The sequence below is a fragment of the Anser cygnoides genome, chromosome 7 (assembly GCF_040182565.1).
Source record: "Anser cygnoides isolate HZ-2024a breed goose chromosome 7, Taihu_goose_T2T_genome, whole genome shotgun sequence".
NCBI lineage: Eukaryota > Metazoa > Chordata > Aves > Anseriformes > Anatidae > Anser > Anser cygnoides.
Window position 1 is genome coordinate 8,354,451 of NC_089879.1, and position 19,641 is coordinate 8,374,091.

Consider the following 19,641-nt stretch of genomic DNA (forward strand, 5'->3'; position numbering starts at 1 on the left):
TGAAGTGATAATCTAATAAACCACTCAGGCTTCACTGTTGAAGTTTAGGATATCATCAGGGCTCTTGGATTGCTTTATGCCTTTGTAATCAAGCTCCCCAGCCCCATTATCTAGTAAGCTTGATAAAGAACACCACTTCCCACCCCCCCCCCCCAACTCAGCCACCAAATAGTGCTGAGCTCAAAGCATGCAAAGGTTATGCAGCTTAATTTAAATTTTACACTTTCTAAAGTTGACTCTTCAGTACAAAAGATGAAAAGAGTAAGTGAACATGTCTATTATTAAGATATTATTATCTTTCAGCTGCTGAAAGATAGGATTGGTCCTATGGTATTGGTTGTTGCTCTGTCATTTATTGTTTCCAAAAAAATACTTGGAGAACTTGATTTTGGTGTCAAACTTTGATAGTTATATTATAAAAGATAAAATATTACAGATACTTTTTGGTATTACTATTTATTTTAAGGCAAAGATAAAAGCATGTGTGCTTACAACATGGTCAACTTGAATTCAATATCTCAGCTAGTCTATCTACAGACTTTTAAACAGGACTGAAACAAATATTCTTCTTAAACAGACAAATCTGCAGCAATAAAGAACAACATAGCTAACTGCATCAGATTTCACTAATCAGCTACAGAAGAGGACTTCAATCCCTTTCAATTCTGAAACAACATGGTTTTAACAGTCCCTCATTTTTTCCTTATGTTAATTTTCCAGTGAGTTAAATTACAATTCAAATATCTACTGTTTTCTAAGCTACTCTTTAAAATGTTGCATGCTGTACTCATCTTCATAACAGAAAAAAAAGATCACGTTATTTCAGTTAGCCCATCGTTAATGCATTAAAGCTTTTCAAGCCCTGCCTGCAACTTGGGCCACAGGGAAGCATGAGAATACAGGCTCTTCTGCAGCAACTGCATATGTACAATTGAGGTGGAAAACAGATGTAATACGTAAGAAAGCCTGCAGAGACTTATAGGTGTCTGCACATGCAACTATAAACAAATCTAAGTTTGTTGCAACTGGAAGGCTACCCAAATTGAGGACTCTTTAGCACGATTTAGCACTGTGCAATTGATGTGCTTAGTCTATACAAATATCAGTAGATTCATGGGGAAAAAAAAAAAAGAAATGAAAATAAAAAGTAATACATTTCTCACACCTGTGTCTTAATACCAAAATATATTTCTTAGTTCTATCTATGCATAATTTTAATCCCTTACGTGAAAATTTGTTTTTAACACACTCAACAACTACTGAAGCAATTTAAAACTAATAACTGGCAACAAATTGAAGAAAAATGTTCTAACTTCACCACCAGAAAATAACTATTGCAGCTAAATTTTCATCTATATGTAAAGATATACAATTGAGTAAAAGGGAGAACAGAAAACAAAAACAGCAGTAGGAAGATAAGTATTATTTCTTTTAGAGACCAATAGAGAAGAAAAGCAATCTTTCCATCACCAGGAGATGTGTCACCATCACCCATCTGATCTAGCCTTTCTTTATTGCTGTATGAAAACCAGTTTTGCTTCCTCTTTCTTGGTAAATAAAACCAATAAATATCAGAAGCCAAAGCTGATAGATATACTTATCAATAAAGTTTTCATGACAATATAGCTTCATATCTTTTACTTATTTGTAAGATTTTGAGAATAGATTCAAAAATAAAAATAGGACATTGTATTTTGGGCAAGTTAAGTGCTAAACAATCCATATCAACCATCATTAAGAAGCACTATCTTAATTTCAAACTTAGCTATATGCTGCTGATAGCTTATAGAGAGCTGAGCTATCACACTGGTATTTTCTTTTCCCAGTGCTACTTATATACTTTCACTAGCTTAATGATGAATTGATTAAAACAGATGTTTATTTCAACTCTAACAACTCTGGTATCAACTACTAATTACCATATTAATGGCTTATCAGATGTAAATTATAAGCCCAGAACTATAATGCAGAATGGATAATTTATTCAAGGGTTAATATTTGAGAGTACCGAAAAAGTTTTCAAGAGCTGCAAAAAGTCACCAGGACTGTAGATCTATTAAGAAGAAAGTAAGATTCACAGAACCAAGTTTGTTTAATTCACATACAGTTCATTAAAAAAATAAAACGTTTTGATTATTATATAGATTAAACTTGGACACTGAAAATAAGGGAAACATGGGTGGGTGTGTTCAGGATATGTCTGCCTTAGAATACTCTTTTCTCTTGAAATATTAGCTTTTATGCAGATCACTTTTTGTTACAAAAAAATAAACTACTTGCTTGTGCTCACTGTTCAGCAACGATATATTCTCCTTCCTACTTTAAACATTTCTATATTCTACAAATTAATCCAATGCAAATTATGCTTGAACTATGTATAGAAATAAATCCACTGTGATATATTGACTTGGATACTACAAGCCCTGAAAACAGACACACAAAGGTAGTTCCTTTACTCAGTCCTGATCAAAGTTATGTAATCAATTTTCAGGATTACCTTCAGCATTGGTAACGCAACAGTTTTAAAGCTACCAAATGCATACTCTAGCGTTTAAAAAAAAAAAAAAGTTTTCAACAGAAAACACCACAACAGCAAATAATAAAATCAGTTTCAAATCATCCAACCCAAAATTCTTTTAAAACAGAAAGATAGTCACATTCTGTTAAAAAATACTATTTTCATTGTAAATGTTCATTGAATATATTCTCTGCACAGCATAAAAACAAAAATCAGGAACATGCATAAGGCACATTCTCTTAGTACAGAAATACTTGTTGTGATGGTTAAATTCCAACTCACTTCCCACTGGGTATGTATTTTAAATTATCCATATACTGAAGTAGTAAGGGAAATAATTAATTTGACAGGCAATATTCTAACTTTATTTTATTTTTAAAATGTGATGATAGTTCAACAGACAACTTTACTGAAGTAATTTCTACATATACTTCCTAATGGATTTATTTACAAAGCTATTCCATAGTTAAAACTAAGAACATTTTAATAAAGTTCAAACTCAGACGAAAGTATTTAATCTCAGACAGACAATTAACAATATACAGATGTACTAAGCGCTAACCAGTCAAAAAATTGCTTACTTATGTTATTTAAAAGTATTTTTCTTTAAAGTCAAAAAGAAAAAGCATTTCCAGTCATTTTAAAAGCAGAAATGCTATCCATGTCATCAAACCACATCATCAGAACCAACACTCAACATATCTGAGGCCTACGACCATTTTTATTTTGCTCTTTACTGCAACTTCAGTTACAGAGTATTTAAATTCTAACGCTATATAATGAAATACTTCTTACAATTTAATACTGTACCCTCTTTAACCTTCAGCTATCAAAATCTTATTTTTGTTGTTAATCATCTAATGAAAATGGATCACTTCTCCTTTCTCTTTAAAAAATTACTGTAAAGTCTTCCTAGATCCCCAGTACAGCACTATCATGAATGATTCAGCGCAGGGAATTTCATGAAGTTTTTTTTACCAGAACATTTGTAAGCACTGCCACCACAAAACGTTAAGTATTCATTTTATCCTTGGTAGAAACTATGGGAGAAAAGTGAAGCTGTACAAAAATCACAGGCAGTTAACGCATTTCCAGATGTAGCAAAGTCACCTATTAGCATCTGCCACTTAACATCTCACGTTGGTGTGGTTTGCAAGTAAGAAGCTGCACTGTGCTGGGGCAAGAAGCTGCTGGGCCATCCAAATCCCTGTGGCAGACAGCAAGGCAACTTCAGCAAGACATCTTGGGACCGAGCTGCATGTCAAGCATGTCTCGCAATGGAGAAGTGGGATTCTTGGGAAATCCAGGGAGGGGGAAGGTTTCTTGGAAGTGCACATCTTTCACTCCCTTTAGGTGAGCTGTATGTGTTTATTACTCTCTGCTATGTTAATGTTTTGGTATATGGCTTGTAGAGGCTGAAGGACGCTCTGCCTTGTCTCCTGATTATCTTGTTGGCATAACTGTCACCATCCATTATCATTATGATTTTTTTTCAGTCATAGTTCTGACAATTTTGATTGATTAATCTTGCCCTAAATAGCAAGCTAATTAATAAAAGAGCCTCCCTTGTTTACTAAACACTTGAAAGATGATGGCTTTACACAGCCAAATCTGTATTATTTTAAAATACAGATTTGATTAAAGCAATAACAATATTGCTACAAGCCACTCTTTTGTCTTATCCTCTTCTTGCCTCTCCCTAAAACTCACCAAATGCCTTTCTCTCAGATGCTGGTAAGGACCAACGGCAAGGATGGGAGCATGTGAGGAAACACACTGATTCTCTGTCTCTTCTCCGTCACAAAGGGCTGATAATGATGCAAAAAAATTTTGACCAACCATTTTCAAGGCTGATCTGTATCTCACATATTAGACAAGATTTCCTTAGCAAGAACACGATATTAAAATCATTCTGGTATCACCGATTTTTCAAATGCATATGTGTATCAAATCTGACTTAAGTGCTTCATGGAGTCAAAAATAATCAGATACATCAAATTCTTTGTTCTAGATAAGCAGCCCATAAAAAACGCTACTAGTAACATTTATTTTCCACCTTGAAAAAGCTTTGCCCTCCATAAAGTTTACTAGGAGTGTTTACTCTTAAATCTTTGGAAAAAAACCCTTCTTAATTCTTAATTCTTATTCAGTAATATCTCTTTGCTCCATTCTGCTCCATAGTTAATTGTCCAAAGTTGACTTTGGTAGCAGTATTCAGCAATAATAATAACAATGTGGATAATATAAAATAACATACATTGAATTTAATCAGTTACTATTTACCAGTATATATAAAAAATTTCAAAGACAGATCCCCTCAAATATCTGTTTTTGTCAGCGTCAATTCAGTAGAAGGATTTTTCCTGATGACAGCAGGATGAGTAGCCAGAAAAGTCATCAATTACTTCATTTTCCATCTATAAAGTGATCCCTAAGTTTATAACCAAAGCAGTAGAAAGGCACAAACAACTCTATGGCAAATCTGTATCACTGTTTCTCTCCTGTCTTTCCTGCACCAAATACGTTTAAAATCTGAGGTTAAAAGTGTGGTTTTGTGTTAAGAAGAGGATGAAACATTGTCATTTGAGATTTCGGATTTTTAACTCTTAAAATCTACAGTAGTTAACTTATAGTAGTTAACTTGAAGGGTGTAAAGAAAGATTTAACAGACTTCAGAAAGAGACAACTACATAGGCAGAACACTGCAACTTCACTGTCTTCTTAAGAAGGACACAATGGAACAAAAAGAGCATCAAAACTGGATAGATCAGAGCCCAAATCCACAGAGACATGTGCAGTAAAGCTTTTTATCTCACCACCTAATTGTTAGATTCCCAGGGTATAGAGTGGAAATCCCAAAAACAGAATGAGTGCCACAGCTACCCATAGAACAAACAGGTAGCAGTCAGGTGCCCACGGACAACAAGGCTGTAGAGTTTCTTAGTGGTCTGTAAAATTGCCGAGGTGTGTTTCTGACAACTGGGAGTTACAGATTCAGACTATTTACTGGACTTCAGCCAGCACACAGTTTCTCTGGACAGAAATGGCTGGGTCGGAATACTCACCAAGCAGGTGTGAAACATTCAAAACATCAGGTAGAGCAGCTGTTATTGTCTGAAAAACAGCTAGAATCTGACAGCAGGTATAGTGAATAGTGAAGATGTAAAATGGTTAGGTACACGGTGTTTGACTACACTGAGGCATTGATGTTCATTAATACAGAGCAGCAAAATGTAGTTTACTAAAGTATTTCACATATTATCCTATACAAGACAATTTATGATCTGCAAGATTTGTTAAGGCTGCTGTGAACAACAGAGTTATAGTCCAACCACAGCACCATGAAAAGAACGGAATAATTTCATTAGTGGCTGGCAGAGTTAGTGGCCATGATAATCAAACGGGATCTATTCATTTATGACTTATGGGAATCCCAAAATTGTATTTGGGCAGAAATAATAGACTAAAGGGACATTTGGTTCATTCAGATTAGGAAAGAGAACTGATTGGGAGAAATGCATGTTGGAAAAAAAGCTGGTCTGCACTACCAGCAACCTCCCACAAGTTTCTTCTGGAATTCTAACAGAGATTTATGTCAGCCGTTTTACAAGAAACGTTCGTCTCCTTTTACATCCTCTCATAGAAGCAGTGCCAAGAGATGGCATAACTGCATGCATCTTTCCCACTGGGTTAGGTGCTTCGTAATAATTGTATATATTGATTTTGGTTTAAATTACTTTTCATAAGCCTTAGCCTTGCTAGCTCTTAACTGAAGTTCTAATCGTGGACCCAGAGAAGCACAACTGCTTTCATTGCACAACCTAAAGGATTCAGTGCAGCACAGCCCCAGCATCACTTTCAATAGTTGGGGGGGTGGGGTGGGGGGGTGGAGTTAGCAACTCCTTTTGGCTCTTTCTTAGACCAAGACAAAGTGTTGTGCTGTGCAGATATGTGCCAGTCTGCTTTAACATTTGCCCCACGCAGCATGTAAAGGCAACTCTAGCCATGCAGCCATTCCCCCCTCTTTTAGGAATCATGGCAATATCCTCAGCATCTACCAATCACTTTCTAAAAACAAAAACAGAAGCTAGGCCACAAATTCACTGTATACCAGGTATCACAGATACCGTCTTAGGTATCTATCTATCTAACAGTTAGGGAACTGTTTCTTTGTCCAGTATAACAGTAAACATTATCATCCTACCCACTCCTAAATTCATCCCAAACCAGACCCAAATGATACATAACTAATTAAAGGCAGAATAATTGTCCTTAATTTGTGTTTAGCTTTAAATCCTTACAGTTCTATTTCAGACCTAATGAGCTTGTAAGCTTGTCTATTCTTGTCAGCTGTGCTACTCTAACAAAAATAATAGGTAGAAGCTTTGCCTTGCCTACATCCTTAGACAATCAGAACTGTAGCAATGCTTGACACTAAAAATTACTAGTACTACTTATAAAGAAGGTTTGTTTTATACCAGATGCATCCTGAACAACAGAACTGAATCTAGGTCTCTCACTGGCATGTCATCTCTGAAAGACTTGGGCAGCCTCCCCTCTTCCCCATTTCACTGATACATTCTGCACAAAGCAAACCAGACTCTTTAAATGACAGTCACTGAGTGGTATGGTCATGACACAGGACAAACAATTATTTATTATTTATCTTAGAAAACAAAGTGTTTTGATTCACTTACATTGAAAGAAAATCCATCAGCAGATATTTTTCAAATGGGAAACCAAAAAAGATATTAGTTAACGCTATATCCGGCATGCAGACTAACATAAACTGGTTGGGCACAAGAAACATGCACTGCCTGCATTCTTTTTTACAGCCAAGAATGCCTACAAAGTTGTAAAGAAAGTCTGTTTTGTTCTTCAGTTTGTATTTTTCAGAGGTAGACTTAAGAGGAAATAATATTTGAAAAAAATATATATCTTTGAGAACAACCAAAACCTAGCAGTGAGTAGATTCTGCTGTGGCAAGCTTGCTAAAACAAAAGCCATACATATATATGTAGGTTTTATACAGAATGTATGTATATATGTGTAACACTCAGTTACTTCTTAAAGAGCCAGCTTAAAAGCCAAGAGCAAAATGACTTTATCCCCATGAATGAAGAATTCTCTCTCCCCCAAACCATTCCCATTTTTCCAGACAATTAATACTGAAGTCAGAAAGATAAAAAGCATATTTCACCAGAATGGAACACCTAAGCAAATCACACGTACCATTTTTAATTCAGCTTTTGGCACAAGACATCTTGCTAACATAACTAGTTTTATATTGCATATCGATATTGCAGTGTTCTCTGGATTTAACACATTCACAACTGACCCACAATAAAGAACCAACCTACAAAGCTCTTGGCTAAGTGTCCGCAGCTGCTCCCTTAACCACCAGCTCCTCTTTGTTTCTTCACTAAGATTATTGCTTACTAGGAATAATACAGGACATTCAAATTCCAGTTCTTCTCCAGTTTTACAGTTAGACAAATTTCCAGATATATTGTAATGTTTGCAATGTAACAATTCTTAACGAAAAGTGTTGTTTCATATCTACAGGGCCCACAACTCAAAGGTCCCAGAGAGCTTCCTGAACTTTACAGATCGTGCACTGACTCTGCTGAAGAACAGGATGTAAACCTACTGCAGTGAGAAAGATCAATAAAAAAGCTGATAGTGACATACAGTACTGCCAAAACCCATTAAAAATACTGCACAAAGCCCCTTCCAAAGCACAAGCTTTATTTTCCTTCAAATTTTAGATTAAATACTATCTCAAATATTTCTAGTTCCTGGTATTTGCCTTGTGAGTTTTTAAGACATTAGAGTACATCTGGGTCGTGTTCTGAAGCTTTGATACTAGAAATATTGCTTAAATGAAAGCTACAATTTAAATAAAAATGATTTGATGCCAGAAACATAATTAAAAAAAAAAAACAAAAACGAAAAGAGCATCTCAAGTCCTTAATAGATCTGGCAGTAGTTACTACATGTAGAGCAGAAAATTAGTATGTTTTAAACATATTTAATGTTGAAGTGGGGGTTTTATTTTATTGTTCTCCTTAGAAGCCTAATAATCTAGCTGTTCAAGAACTAGCTGAGGGCTTCTCCTCACAGAAGCAAGATAAAATTTTCAGTGTTAGATAAGAACAGAGGCTGTCACTAAACTCACCAGACATACATGCCAGATTTTGCTGGAATTCTTCTTGAAACATAATAGCTAATGGAGTAATACACATAAGTATGGAAAGGACAGTAAGTTTTCCATTATGTGGAAAACTCAAAGCCTGGACTCAGCAGGAACAAGGAGAAAACAACCTCATGCCAAACACCATCCTATATGTAAAAGTAACAGAGCAATATGATCAAATGGCAAAAGATCCAACATCCTAAGAACTGCCAGAGTGGAAAGTACTTAATAGTTTGATTCCTTCCCCAGAATTATGGCAATGGCTGTAATTGTGAAACACAATGCAATAAATGTTACAGTAAAGACTGAAGAATTTGAAAAATTCACTAAGCTTCAAAAAAAAATTCACTGAAATTTCACTACGGTGAAAAATTTCCACCAAGCATTTGTAACATTAGATTTTCATAAGCTCATAACTTGACTATCTTTACACAGGTTTACAAGGGATAACAAAAGCTACAGATATCTACAGCTGAAAGCTGTCTCTAACGGAGAGCCCAGACATACTGAAACTTCTCAAAAGAGTGATGCAACTACTCAATTCACTCTGCAATTTTTCTATTTTTCTTACAGTAGAAGTCCTCTCATGTAATGGCAAAATTTTAACTTTGAAATTTTCCTATAGCATATTCCTTCCATAGGCCCACTCCTGAAAACTTCTCTCTGTATATAAACCTGCATAGGAATACACTCAAACTTCTGGAAACTTTGAAGCCTCTGTAGACCAAGTTCAATGAGAGTGTGAACAGACCAAATCAAATATTACTGACAATTAAGTAAATATAATATTTACATACTTACTCTAAAGTAATAGTTTGCACTTTAAAATATGTTTAAAGACAATATTATTTTCCTCTTGTTATTAATGTGCATTCATTATTAAAATTAAGAAAAATTTTCCTTCATATCTTTTTATGTTGGTTTATAATCTAGTTACATTAAATAATCAAAGCATTCAAGTTAGGTTATCTTGATTGGTAGAACACTACAGTTTTTCATCAACTGAAATTACCTACTTAAAGGAAATATAAATATTTATATTTTGAAAAAAAATTGTATCACATGTCATTAAAGAGACATTGTAAAACAGAATTTAAATGTATCCTATGAAACGCTTTAGACCAATAATTTTGATTTAAAATGCACTGTGCTTTGTGGTATGCAGCAGCACAATTCAGAGATTAAGACAACTTTGAAATGGGTAAAATATATACATATATATGTGTGTATATATATATATGTGTATATATATATATATATATATATATATGAGAGCCTTCAAGAAGACAAGCAACATTAAGACTGTTTTTAAGTTGAGAGTTGAGGGGAAAAATACTAATAAATAATAATAAAAAAAAAAAAGCAGTCAGCGAGAGCAGACAGTTTGCCAGTCCCAAGACAAGAAACTACTTGTTTTCTCTACAGATTACTGCAGCTCTCACTTGGAGAAAAGCACGTGTTGGGGGTCTCCTTGATTTCCTAAAACCTCTGCCCCTAAGGCATGGTGTGTACTGCACATGGGTGCAGCTATAAAAGCACAAGAGGGAGGGAGGAAGAGACAAAGGGAGGGAAAGAGGGAGATAACATACAGCCCTGCAGCTAAGACTTTCTAATCAATAGGGTTCTTGACAGGAATATAAATCTAACTTTCACACCGAACAGCTAGAGTTTCAAATTTTCACAGAAATCCTTATTTTAGAAATCACAAGGTTATAGGTTTGCTGCTGAGATTGCACAACAGCCTATCTAATGAGTGGCAAAAAAAGCATTTTATACAGAGCTATGGAGAACAGTATTCACACTTCACTTGAATCAATTTCTAGATTATTTATGCAGAATATAATAAAGTAATAAATATGAGTAAAGCACTGAGCAGACTTAAAATCATCCTTACCTTCCAGATAAAACCAGTGTATGTACTCTGACAATATAATATGGGACTTTCAAAACAGGTGTTTAATGTAAGGATAATTTTCACAGAGAAAATAGTTTTGTATTTTTTAGATATAATATGAATTTGATTACGTTCACATTCTTCATATGATGTTTACAAATTATACAGCAATATAGGACCAGATCAGGAGTGACCTATTTATGTTCCTCATCTTTTGATATTCTAAGGGCAATAATTCAAAAATAACATTTGACTGAAACTTTCAGATATGAATAGTTTCCCACTTTCTCAAACCAACTATAAGAGTAAAATGACAAATCCTTAGCGTATTGTTTGATGATATGTACTAAAAATCTAAATTTTTGGTTACCAGCTTTCCTCGGGGAAATCCAGTGGTCTTAACAGTTAGTCTATAGTACTGAAACATTATCCTAGGTAGTGTTGTAATATATTCATAGTGTCTATAACAAAAGCTGGTCTCTTTCTACATGTGCTGTCATCAAGTATACAGTCTTCACAGTCTTTTTAGTTTGTTTTTGTATTTTTTCTTTTGACTTTTTTAAAGAATAGCAGTAGGAAAGGACTTAAGCCAAGAAATTCAATTTTTATGCTAATATTTGTCTATGAACCAAACAGATGTGAAGCTCACCAACTGAAATTTGATCACAGCCAATACCAATTTGAAAATAGCTTCATTACAGAGTTTATTTGTCCAAAAGAAAATATTTGGAGTTCCAAAGCTTCAGTACCACAGCTTGCCCTGGATAAGCATTTGATCTATGTAAGAAACTAGGAAGAAAAATGTATTACGTGAGACAAAATTGGAGAATCTCAGTCCGAAATTGCAGTTTAAAGTTTACTCTGGAAAAGTCAAAATTCAAAACTCTTCTCCATGTTGTGGAATTGCTGTAACTCTTGACCAAGACAGGAAAATCCACCACCAGAACCACCTCCTCTCTTGTTTAATAAATGTAATATAAGAATATTTTATGACAAACTCAGGACAGTACACCAATACATCTGAGCAATGCAACCAAGTGTATGCAACTTTTTTCTAAAAGTTTCCAGTCAGACCAGAGAAGCTGATGATGAGACAGAAGACAGACACAAGACAAAGAGATCTACAATAAGTGCTTTAGGCTTAATGGTAATAACGATTATTATGAGCAAAGAAACTCCTTCCTGTTGTTTGAGTTTTATGATGAATACAGGAGTAGATTTTTATTTTTTTTTTCCATTCCTTGTATACAGGCAAAATGGCAAAAACATTCCCATGCTGCACACTGGTAATCATTAACATCTAGAACTGATTGAGTGTTTGGACACAAAAAGAGAAAAAAATGTAACTTATCAGTGAAGATTTAACTCAGAGTTTCAAGAAAATGCAACTCTTCAGCTTTTGTCTTTGTTTCCTTTCTCATCCTGAGTCTCCAATTAGCTACACACAAAGTCCCAGAGGTATGACCTAAAGAGTATACCTGTCAGCACAGCTCGTTCTTGTGAATAAACACATAGCCTCTGCATCGGGTATTTTTGTTCCTTGACTCTACTCTACTATCAAGCAAGGTGTTAAGGCTAGAATGCAAGCCAGTTAATTAAGTGTATCAAGGATGAATCTGCAAATCCAGTGAAAGTGTCTCATATGTCTCATGTCAGTTAGAATACACCCTTCTCCCTGCTGGAGAGGAATTAGCTTTATTAGCCTTTTTCCCTAGTTCCAACCAAAATTGCTAAGACAATTTGGGGGACAGATACTGTTTAAAATAACTGTAATCCTAAAAGGTTTATAACTTTAAGGTACAAAAATCGTAGTTATTGGATGTACAGGACAGAATGAACTGAAAGAAACAAAAATACAAGGCTATTCATAGTTAACATTAGGGAGTTGTTAACAAGTTACTTCACTTCAGTTATTCCTTGTTCTTATTCCTCCTATTTTTTATGCTTAAAGTTATTCTTCAGCTTGCAAACTCCTCATCTAAACAAAGACAATATGCTATCTCAGTATTAAAAAAAATAATAAATTGTACTTTCTATGACAAGTCTATACAATCCCATGTTCTGTATTTAATGATGTGGAAAATTTTCTAAAATACTGTCTACCTAAACATGTTTCCGAAATGCTAAAAATCTAATTATTGTAGATCCTGATGAAGATATGTGACAAACATATTGAATATAATTACCTATTTTGCAGACATTTTTAACTTAGAATCCACCAAGTGTATTAAAAAAAAAAAAAAAGACAGACAACAGGTAGTCCTGCAGCTACTTCTTTTTACAATATTTTTTTTTAATCTGTAGCATATGCAAAATGTTTCTGATATTTCTGATGTCGCTCTTTAAGAAAACACTAAATAATATTGAACTTCCCTAAGAAATGCAGGAAACACTAGATTAATCACTAAAACATTGTCAGATAAATCACAAAATCCAGAACCAAAAACAAAAGGAAAAAAAAAAGAAAAAACACTATACACTAGGAATGATTTACAATAATTTCAGGCTACATTCAATTGTACTCACAGTTGACACTGGTCTCCTTTGATTCCTTTAGTTGTGCAGAAACATTTTCCTGTTTGCATGTGACAAATATTTGCATGTCCACTGCACGTGCAAGCTACAAAAACAAATGAGAAAAGTAAGATTTATCCACGTATATTATACTTTATAACCAAAGGATTTTTCATGGATATTAATGCTGTATCCTAAGACATTTCCTACAAGCAGTATTTTTAAAAAATATTATTACTTCAATTGCAATCTTCTTTGAAGAACACTGTACTAGCACATCAATTTATTTTCTGTAAAGAACTCTGCATGTGTCAATAGGTGCTCTCCACCTCAGATTATTGACAATATAAACCACAGCAGTTTAAGAAGAGCCATTACAGTCTACAATTTCAACATGCCTTAGTATGCAGCATAGAAAATTATTAATACATCTTGTCTATATGGGATGAAATCCTGACCAATGGCAAAAGCAATGTCAAGACTGCATTAGTTTCAAATGTCTAACTACAGAAAGTATCATTACGGATGCTTTCTAAAATGTCTAATGTATCTGGAACTCTTAATTTTGGCAAGAGAGAAGAAAAAGAATGCTTTGAAACCATTTGAACAAAGGCTGAGTTAATACTATACCAATACACATCGTATGTTAACTATAGTTAATACGATAACTATGGGTCCACAATAAGAATATTCTAGAATTTAAAGAAATAAAATAAAATCCTGAAACTTGGAAGGGAACTGGAGGGGATCGACATCATTACTCCACTCTACTGTCATTCTTTCTAAACTCAGTGGCTAAAGTAAATCTCTCCACCGTGGTCTCTCCACTGCCACTCTTGTTGCCTGATGGATTCCCATCTCAAGTCTTTTTTTTCTCTCTCTCTTTTTTTTCTTTTCTTTCCCATGTTTATAGGAATGACTACTTTGTTTAGGCAGTCGTCCCTCTTTTCTACCCATGCATACAAAACTTAATAACCTCCCTCTGGTAAATATGTCATTAAATCCCCACCTCATACTGGAATAATGATCTGCTGTTAATCACACTATAGTTAAAGTCTTTCTTTAATACAAAGCAATTCTGAACCTACATTGATGATCATATTACGCTTTCATTGAAGTTTTCGTTACAACTAAGATAAAAGATTTAATACATGGGCTCCTGCTTGGGAGTAGATATAATACTAAGTAGTGACCTGTATATAACAGAAGTTTATTTTCCACTTATTAATCTTAATATTGAAATCTAGTTTTTAATTTCTATCATAGGAATTGAGTTTTACTGTTCCTTTTCTACTTATAAAGGATAATACACAATGAATACTTCTGTGGCAGTGTCCCATACTACACACATTATCATCTCTCTACCCCAACCTAAAAATAAAAAGGAAAAAAAAGGCAAGTCAGACTAGAACCACAATAATGCATAAAGTATGACTGACAAAATTCTTCAATGCCAGGAATTGTATGATTTGTTCAGCCTTCCAAACTCGTTAAATAGCCAGCTGTAGCTAAAGGACGAGTTCTTATTAAAGAGGTACTAGAGATTTAAACTGTCTAGGGCTTCCCTTTTGAGAAGCATTCTGGAGCTGCTTTTCCACCTCAGTCATAATTGTGGTCACCAAGGAAAACAGGACCCAGACGAATATAGGAAGAACTCAGAGTCCTGGGTGAAGGTGATATTTGCAGAGTCCTTGGTGAAGGTGATATTTGCAGTTACTACTATTCACGGTATGGATGCATGACATGCAGTAAGCCATCCATCCGCAAAAATTACATGAGTTTTAAAACACTTCTTACAGCCTGCATATGAGACGTATAAAATTATCTGAACCCATCTCACTGCTTCTTCACAGGTAAGTATACTCAAAGTATAATCTCGACCCTTCAAAACAGATGTTCATTGAAGTTTTACTCCTCTTTAATTAGTTATGTTTTCCTAAATCCATTCACGTCTTCCTCTCTACATTTTCATGGAATGACTATTTAGACACTTTCAGCCTGTTCTCAAAAGTTAATTTTAATTGCGTAAAATCTTTGCTATACTATCAATGAAAAGCAAATATATTCCTAACAGATCATTCTACTTATGGTTATTTGCTATTAATAGTGAAGCACCATTACAAGACAGCATAAAAACTAAGGGAGCTAAAAGGCTGCATTTCAGAAAATATTCCAAAAGCTGTCAATATGTTGACAAATACAGAAGCTATTGCCAACCAACGTTAATTATTACTCTTACAGCTACTTCTAACTTTATATGAAGTACATCACAAATGTGGAAGTGGAACTTCCTTTACTAGAGTAGCTTTTATTTAGCAACAGTATTTAAACACTCAATTATAAAATCATTTGGATACTATGCATCTTTATTATCATGAAAAAAATCATAAAAGGAAGTATACATTGCAAAAGTACTAGATGTAGCCATATGAGACTTTCTGAAAGAACGAAACAATTCCCTTCTACATGACGTCCTGCCCAGTGCACAAAATTACTGATAAAGCAAACTTTTCAGTACCACTTATCCCCACGGACATCTAAATCAAACCAGCATCTATATAGTGCACTTTAGTGTACTATGTGCCTGCTCACACAGGAGTCCAACAGATACACTGCTCTCCAATCAGCCAGATTTCCCTTTCCATTTTAAAGTGCATCATGCTTTGGTCACTGCATTCTGTCCCTACCTCTAGAGTATCCTGGATTTATACTTGAGAACCATTAAAGATAAATAACTGATAGAACCTATTTTCCCACGGAGTCGTGTCTAAATTTTGATTTCTGTGTATTAATAATATATACAAATAAAGGGTATGTTCATAAAGGATACTTTCATAGCTCAGTCTCTCTCCCCAAGAACACTGACACAGCTGCTCCACATAACCTACATTCTCATGACACATATGAAGCATATATGGTGCTAATATTAGCATGAATAGAAAAGGAGAAGAAAGGAGGAGTAAGAAGACTCAGAACCTTGTGTTCTGGATTCCTTGTCAATGAAAAGCTTAGTTCTGATTAGCTCAGCAGCTAATTTTCTTCTATTACAAGATGAACAGCAATTACTCTTATTGATAGAGTTCCTAGTAATTTAACTGTTCCCTGGACAATACCTTGAAAAAGGCCATCATGAGCTAATCACTTTTACATTATTTTAAAAATGTCATCTGGACAACTTCTGTTTAATGCATAATTTAATTTATCTCAGGCTTGGAAGTCTTATTGAAAAGTGGATTCCTACTGATCTGTGGACCTCCATGTGAGAAATAATTTAGAGAACAAAATGCATATAAGCTTTACCTGCTGTTACTGAAGTAAATGTGAATACATGCTATCAAACAAATGCAACAGTACAAGCAGCACAATATTACACAATATTCAGTGGAAAAAAAAATTTAGATGTCGTTATCTTTGTGCAACACTGCAGGTTTTTTCCACTGGCCGACTTTCAAATAATACAAAAGAAATTATGAACTCGGAATATGAACCATGCCTACTAATTAGTAAACTGCAACCTAAAGCAACATTTGATTTCAAAGTAAAGCAATCCTGAAGTCAAAAGCTACAGAATCTAAAATGATAGTGCTGGTACACATAAACATGTTGGGTCATTAAGTAAATCCTTGCCCGTAATTCCACGTTTATACTGAAAACATCCAGGCAAGAATGCGTTCCTGTTATTGTTTTATCAAGAAAGGATGTTTGAAATTTAGTTCAACCAGGCACCTCCTACCTCAAGAAGATTTTTCATTGCGTACTGTATAGATACCTGTGTATAGGTTAGGTGAGACAAAAGTTTACAATATACACATATATGCATGCTTTTTTTAAGAAAAGTCCAGACCACAAAGCCAAGCAATGCAGCTCATAGCTGTACCGAGTCTGAGATCAGTGAAAATACATGTGGAACTCAAAGCCTGCTGCTTCTTTTTTTTTTAACCCCTCTGTTTAACCATTCTTAGTGAACACATTTCTCTTCTGATAGGACTGTAACTCTATAGTCAAAACTGTAGCTACAGCAATATCTTTCACAGCCTAATGCTAGGAGAAAAATGCCAAACCCTGGAATCAGTTTTAAAGCACATGAAGCAAGCATTCTCAGCTAGTAGAAGTCAGCACAAGAAATGAAATTTACATGGTCTGTTTTTATGTGGTCCCACCTCCCTCAATGCCCATGCATTTGTTTTCAAGGAATGAGGCTTAAATTCCAGCAGCAGCAGCTGCAGCTGAAGCTTGCATCAAGTAGCTTTTTTTCTGCTAAAAAGGACAGTTACCTTTAATATTGATTTAAAGAAATACTTAACAGGATTCTTCTTTTAAGAACTCCCTAAAGCTAAAGAAAAAGGAAATACGAGTTAAAATGAAAGCTTTACTTAAAACTTTACACTACAAATATTTCCCTCTTTTTTTTATTTATATTTAATAAAAGGTTTAAGAGTCTGAGTAGAATTGCACAGTGGGGTAAGCAGAGATTTCTGACTGAAAATCCTAGGCTCCCACTACTTAATGTTAAGTGGTGGGAGGATCACATTATTGCTTTTGATTTTCTGGGTCTGTCTGCCACATCAATTAACATATCTGAGACACTGTCAAGGAAAATTTCCGATTTTTGTGCCTTAGAGTTCTACAACAATTGTATTTCTTACAGATGCTCAGCTAGGCACAGTGTGAATCTGCCTTGCCACATCTCTCAAGTGACATTCAGTTGGTACATTCTCTATCATGATTATGCTTTAAATAATATCCAATTCTTAACAAGAAATATTTCATTTGGGACACTGACTTAAAATTAGAGCACAAAGCACACCTAGACAAACAGATCTGCTGGGTTAGTAGAAATTATGTAGAAACAGAAATGATCTTTATGCTTCTAGACAGGGATCCCTAAGGAAGAAGAAAACCTCCCAAAACCTTTTCCACTGCAAATCCTGGCTAATGGATCATACAAAGGGAAACTCCTAGACTACTCTCATCTTAAAAGCAATTGAGTCCAAGTGACTTGTTCTGAGAATGATTTTTTTTTTTGCTTCCTAACCAAGACAAACAGAAAAAGGTTTTTCAAACCATCAGCTGTGCTCTGAGTCTAGTTGTGCCGAAGCCAATGGAAACATGTCTACTGGGAGTCAAAGTGAGGCACATGCTGAAGCATTTGAAAACTCATACTGCAATCTCTAAAACATGTTTGGGGGAGTGGAAACAAATAGAAAGATAACATCACTTATTCCAGAGCAGGGAAAGGCATTCTAAGCCTGAAATTTTTTTCTTTATTAAAAGAAAATAAAATATAGGGAGGCAATTTTTGGTCCTAGCCTCAAAAAATAGGAAATAAAAAGAGAAGAAAAGCAAACCATCAACACAGAAAACTGTTCGTTGTGTCATTGCCATTATAACTTTTGATGTGTTCCACTAGGCGAACCATGGAACAAGATGCTACAGCAGATACAGATCTATCTGCAGGGTACACCAGACTCTACTGCTGTATGTACATATTCCAGCATTCACAGCAGCACCATACTCGAACACTTTCAGGAAGTCATAATGATCTTAATTCTCTCTCAAATCTCTCCTGAGAGTAATCAGTGCAGAGAATAGCTTGAAATCCTGCTTCAGCTTTACAGCAAGTTTAATATAAGGTAATATTCTAATGGTGTTAACTGTTGTTCAAATTCCCTATTTCTTCCTAATTCAAGTGGTCATATTCAGTATTCAGAATTCAGAAATGAGTATCTGCGAAGCAAATGGTTAAAATGGAAATATACAGAATTTTCTTCTCATTTAAAATAAAAGTAAAAATCTATATACCAATATACTACTGATTTTAAATAATAACAGCGAGTTAAGACTGGGTAATATATTTTAAGTAAAATAATTAATCACACCTCTAGCATACAACAGGGATTGATAGCATATCATGTCTTTCTTCTCTCATGGGAGAGAAGTACATCTGTCATTCTCTATTTCATTATTCACACAGTGCTAAGAGGTTTTAATTATAAGGTTAAGCTTGAGACTCAAAATAAATGTCAGCTTCTGCTGGATTTTAGAACGATCTATTAGGCAAGATTAGCATTAACCTTAAACCTTCCAAAATAAATTATAATCCACAAAACTCAGAAAAACTTGTTACTGGTGCTTATGTTCCCCCAAAAAAAGCATCAAAATTAGAATGGTCACTATTCTAATACTTCATATATGAAAAAAAAATTGAGGAACAGAATATGGACACATCATTTAATTCAAAATATACTGTTCTATTCTGATGGAGATTTCATTTATGTTGCAAATTCCTCCCCAAATGTGTGTACATTCTTTAAATCAACTTTGAAAATTTACATGAATTATATCATATGGTATTTTTTGTTGTTGTTGTTTTGTTTGTGTTTTTTTTTTATTTATTTATATAAACTAAGGAATTCTTCTTGAAAGTATGACTCTAAATTTTAGATGCAGTATTTTGGAGCCACTGAGTTATTCACCTCTATCACAACTAAGAAACATGAATACAGGAAATAGAAACAT

The 19,641-nt window shown here is 34.5% G+C and overlaps 1 protein-coding gene across 12 annotated transcripts in view; it reads right to left on the reverse strand.

Annotated features, from left to right (window-relative positions):
• Positions 1-19,641, reverse strand: part of ATRNL1 (attractin like 1) — a 495,684-nt gene that overhangs the window by 324,773 nt on the left and 151,270 nt on the right. For all 12 annotated transcript variants that reach the window (XR_010832767.1, XR_010832768.1, XR_010832769.1 and 9 more), the window contains exon 20: positions 13,135-13,228. Coding sequence is in view for 9 of the 12 variants with exons in the window: in XM_013174611.3 (XP_013030065.3) it covers positions 13,135-13,228 (94 nt within the window). In the remaining 3 variants the exon portion in view is untranslated. The remainder of the gene's footprint in view (positions 1-13,134; positions 13,229-19,641) is intronic.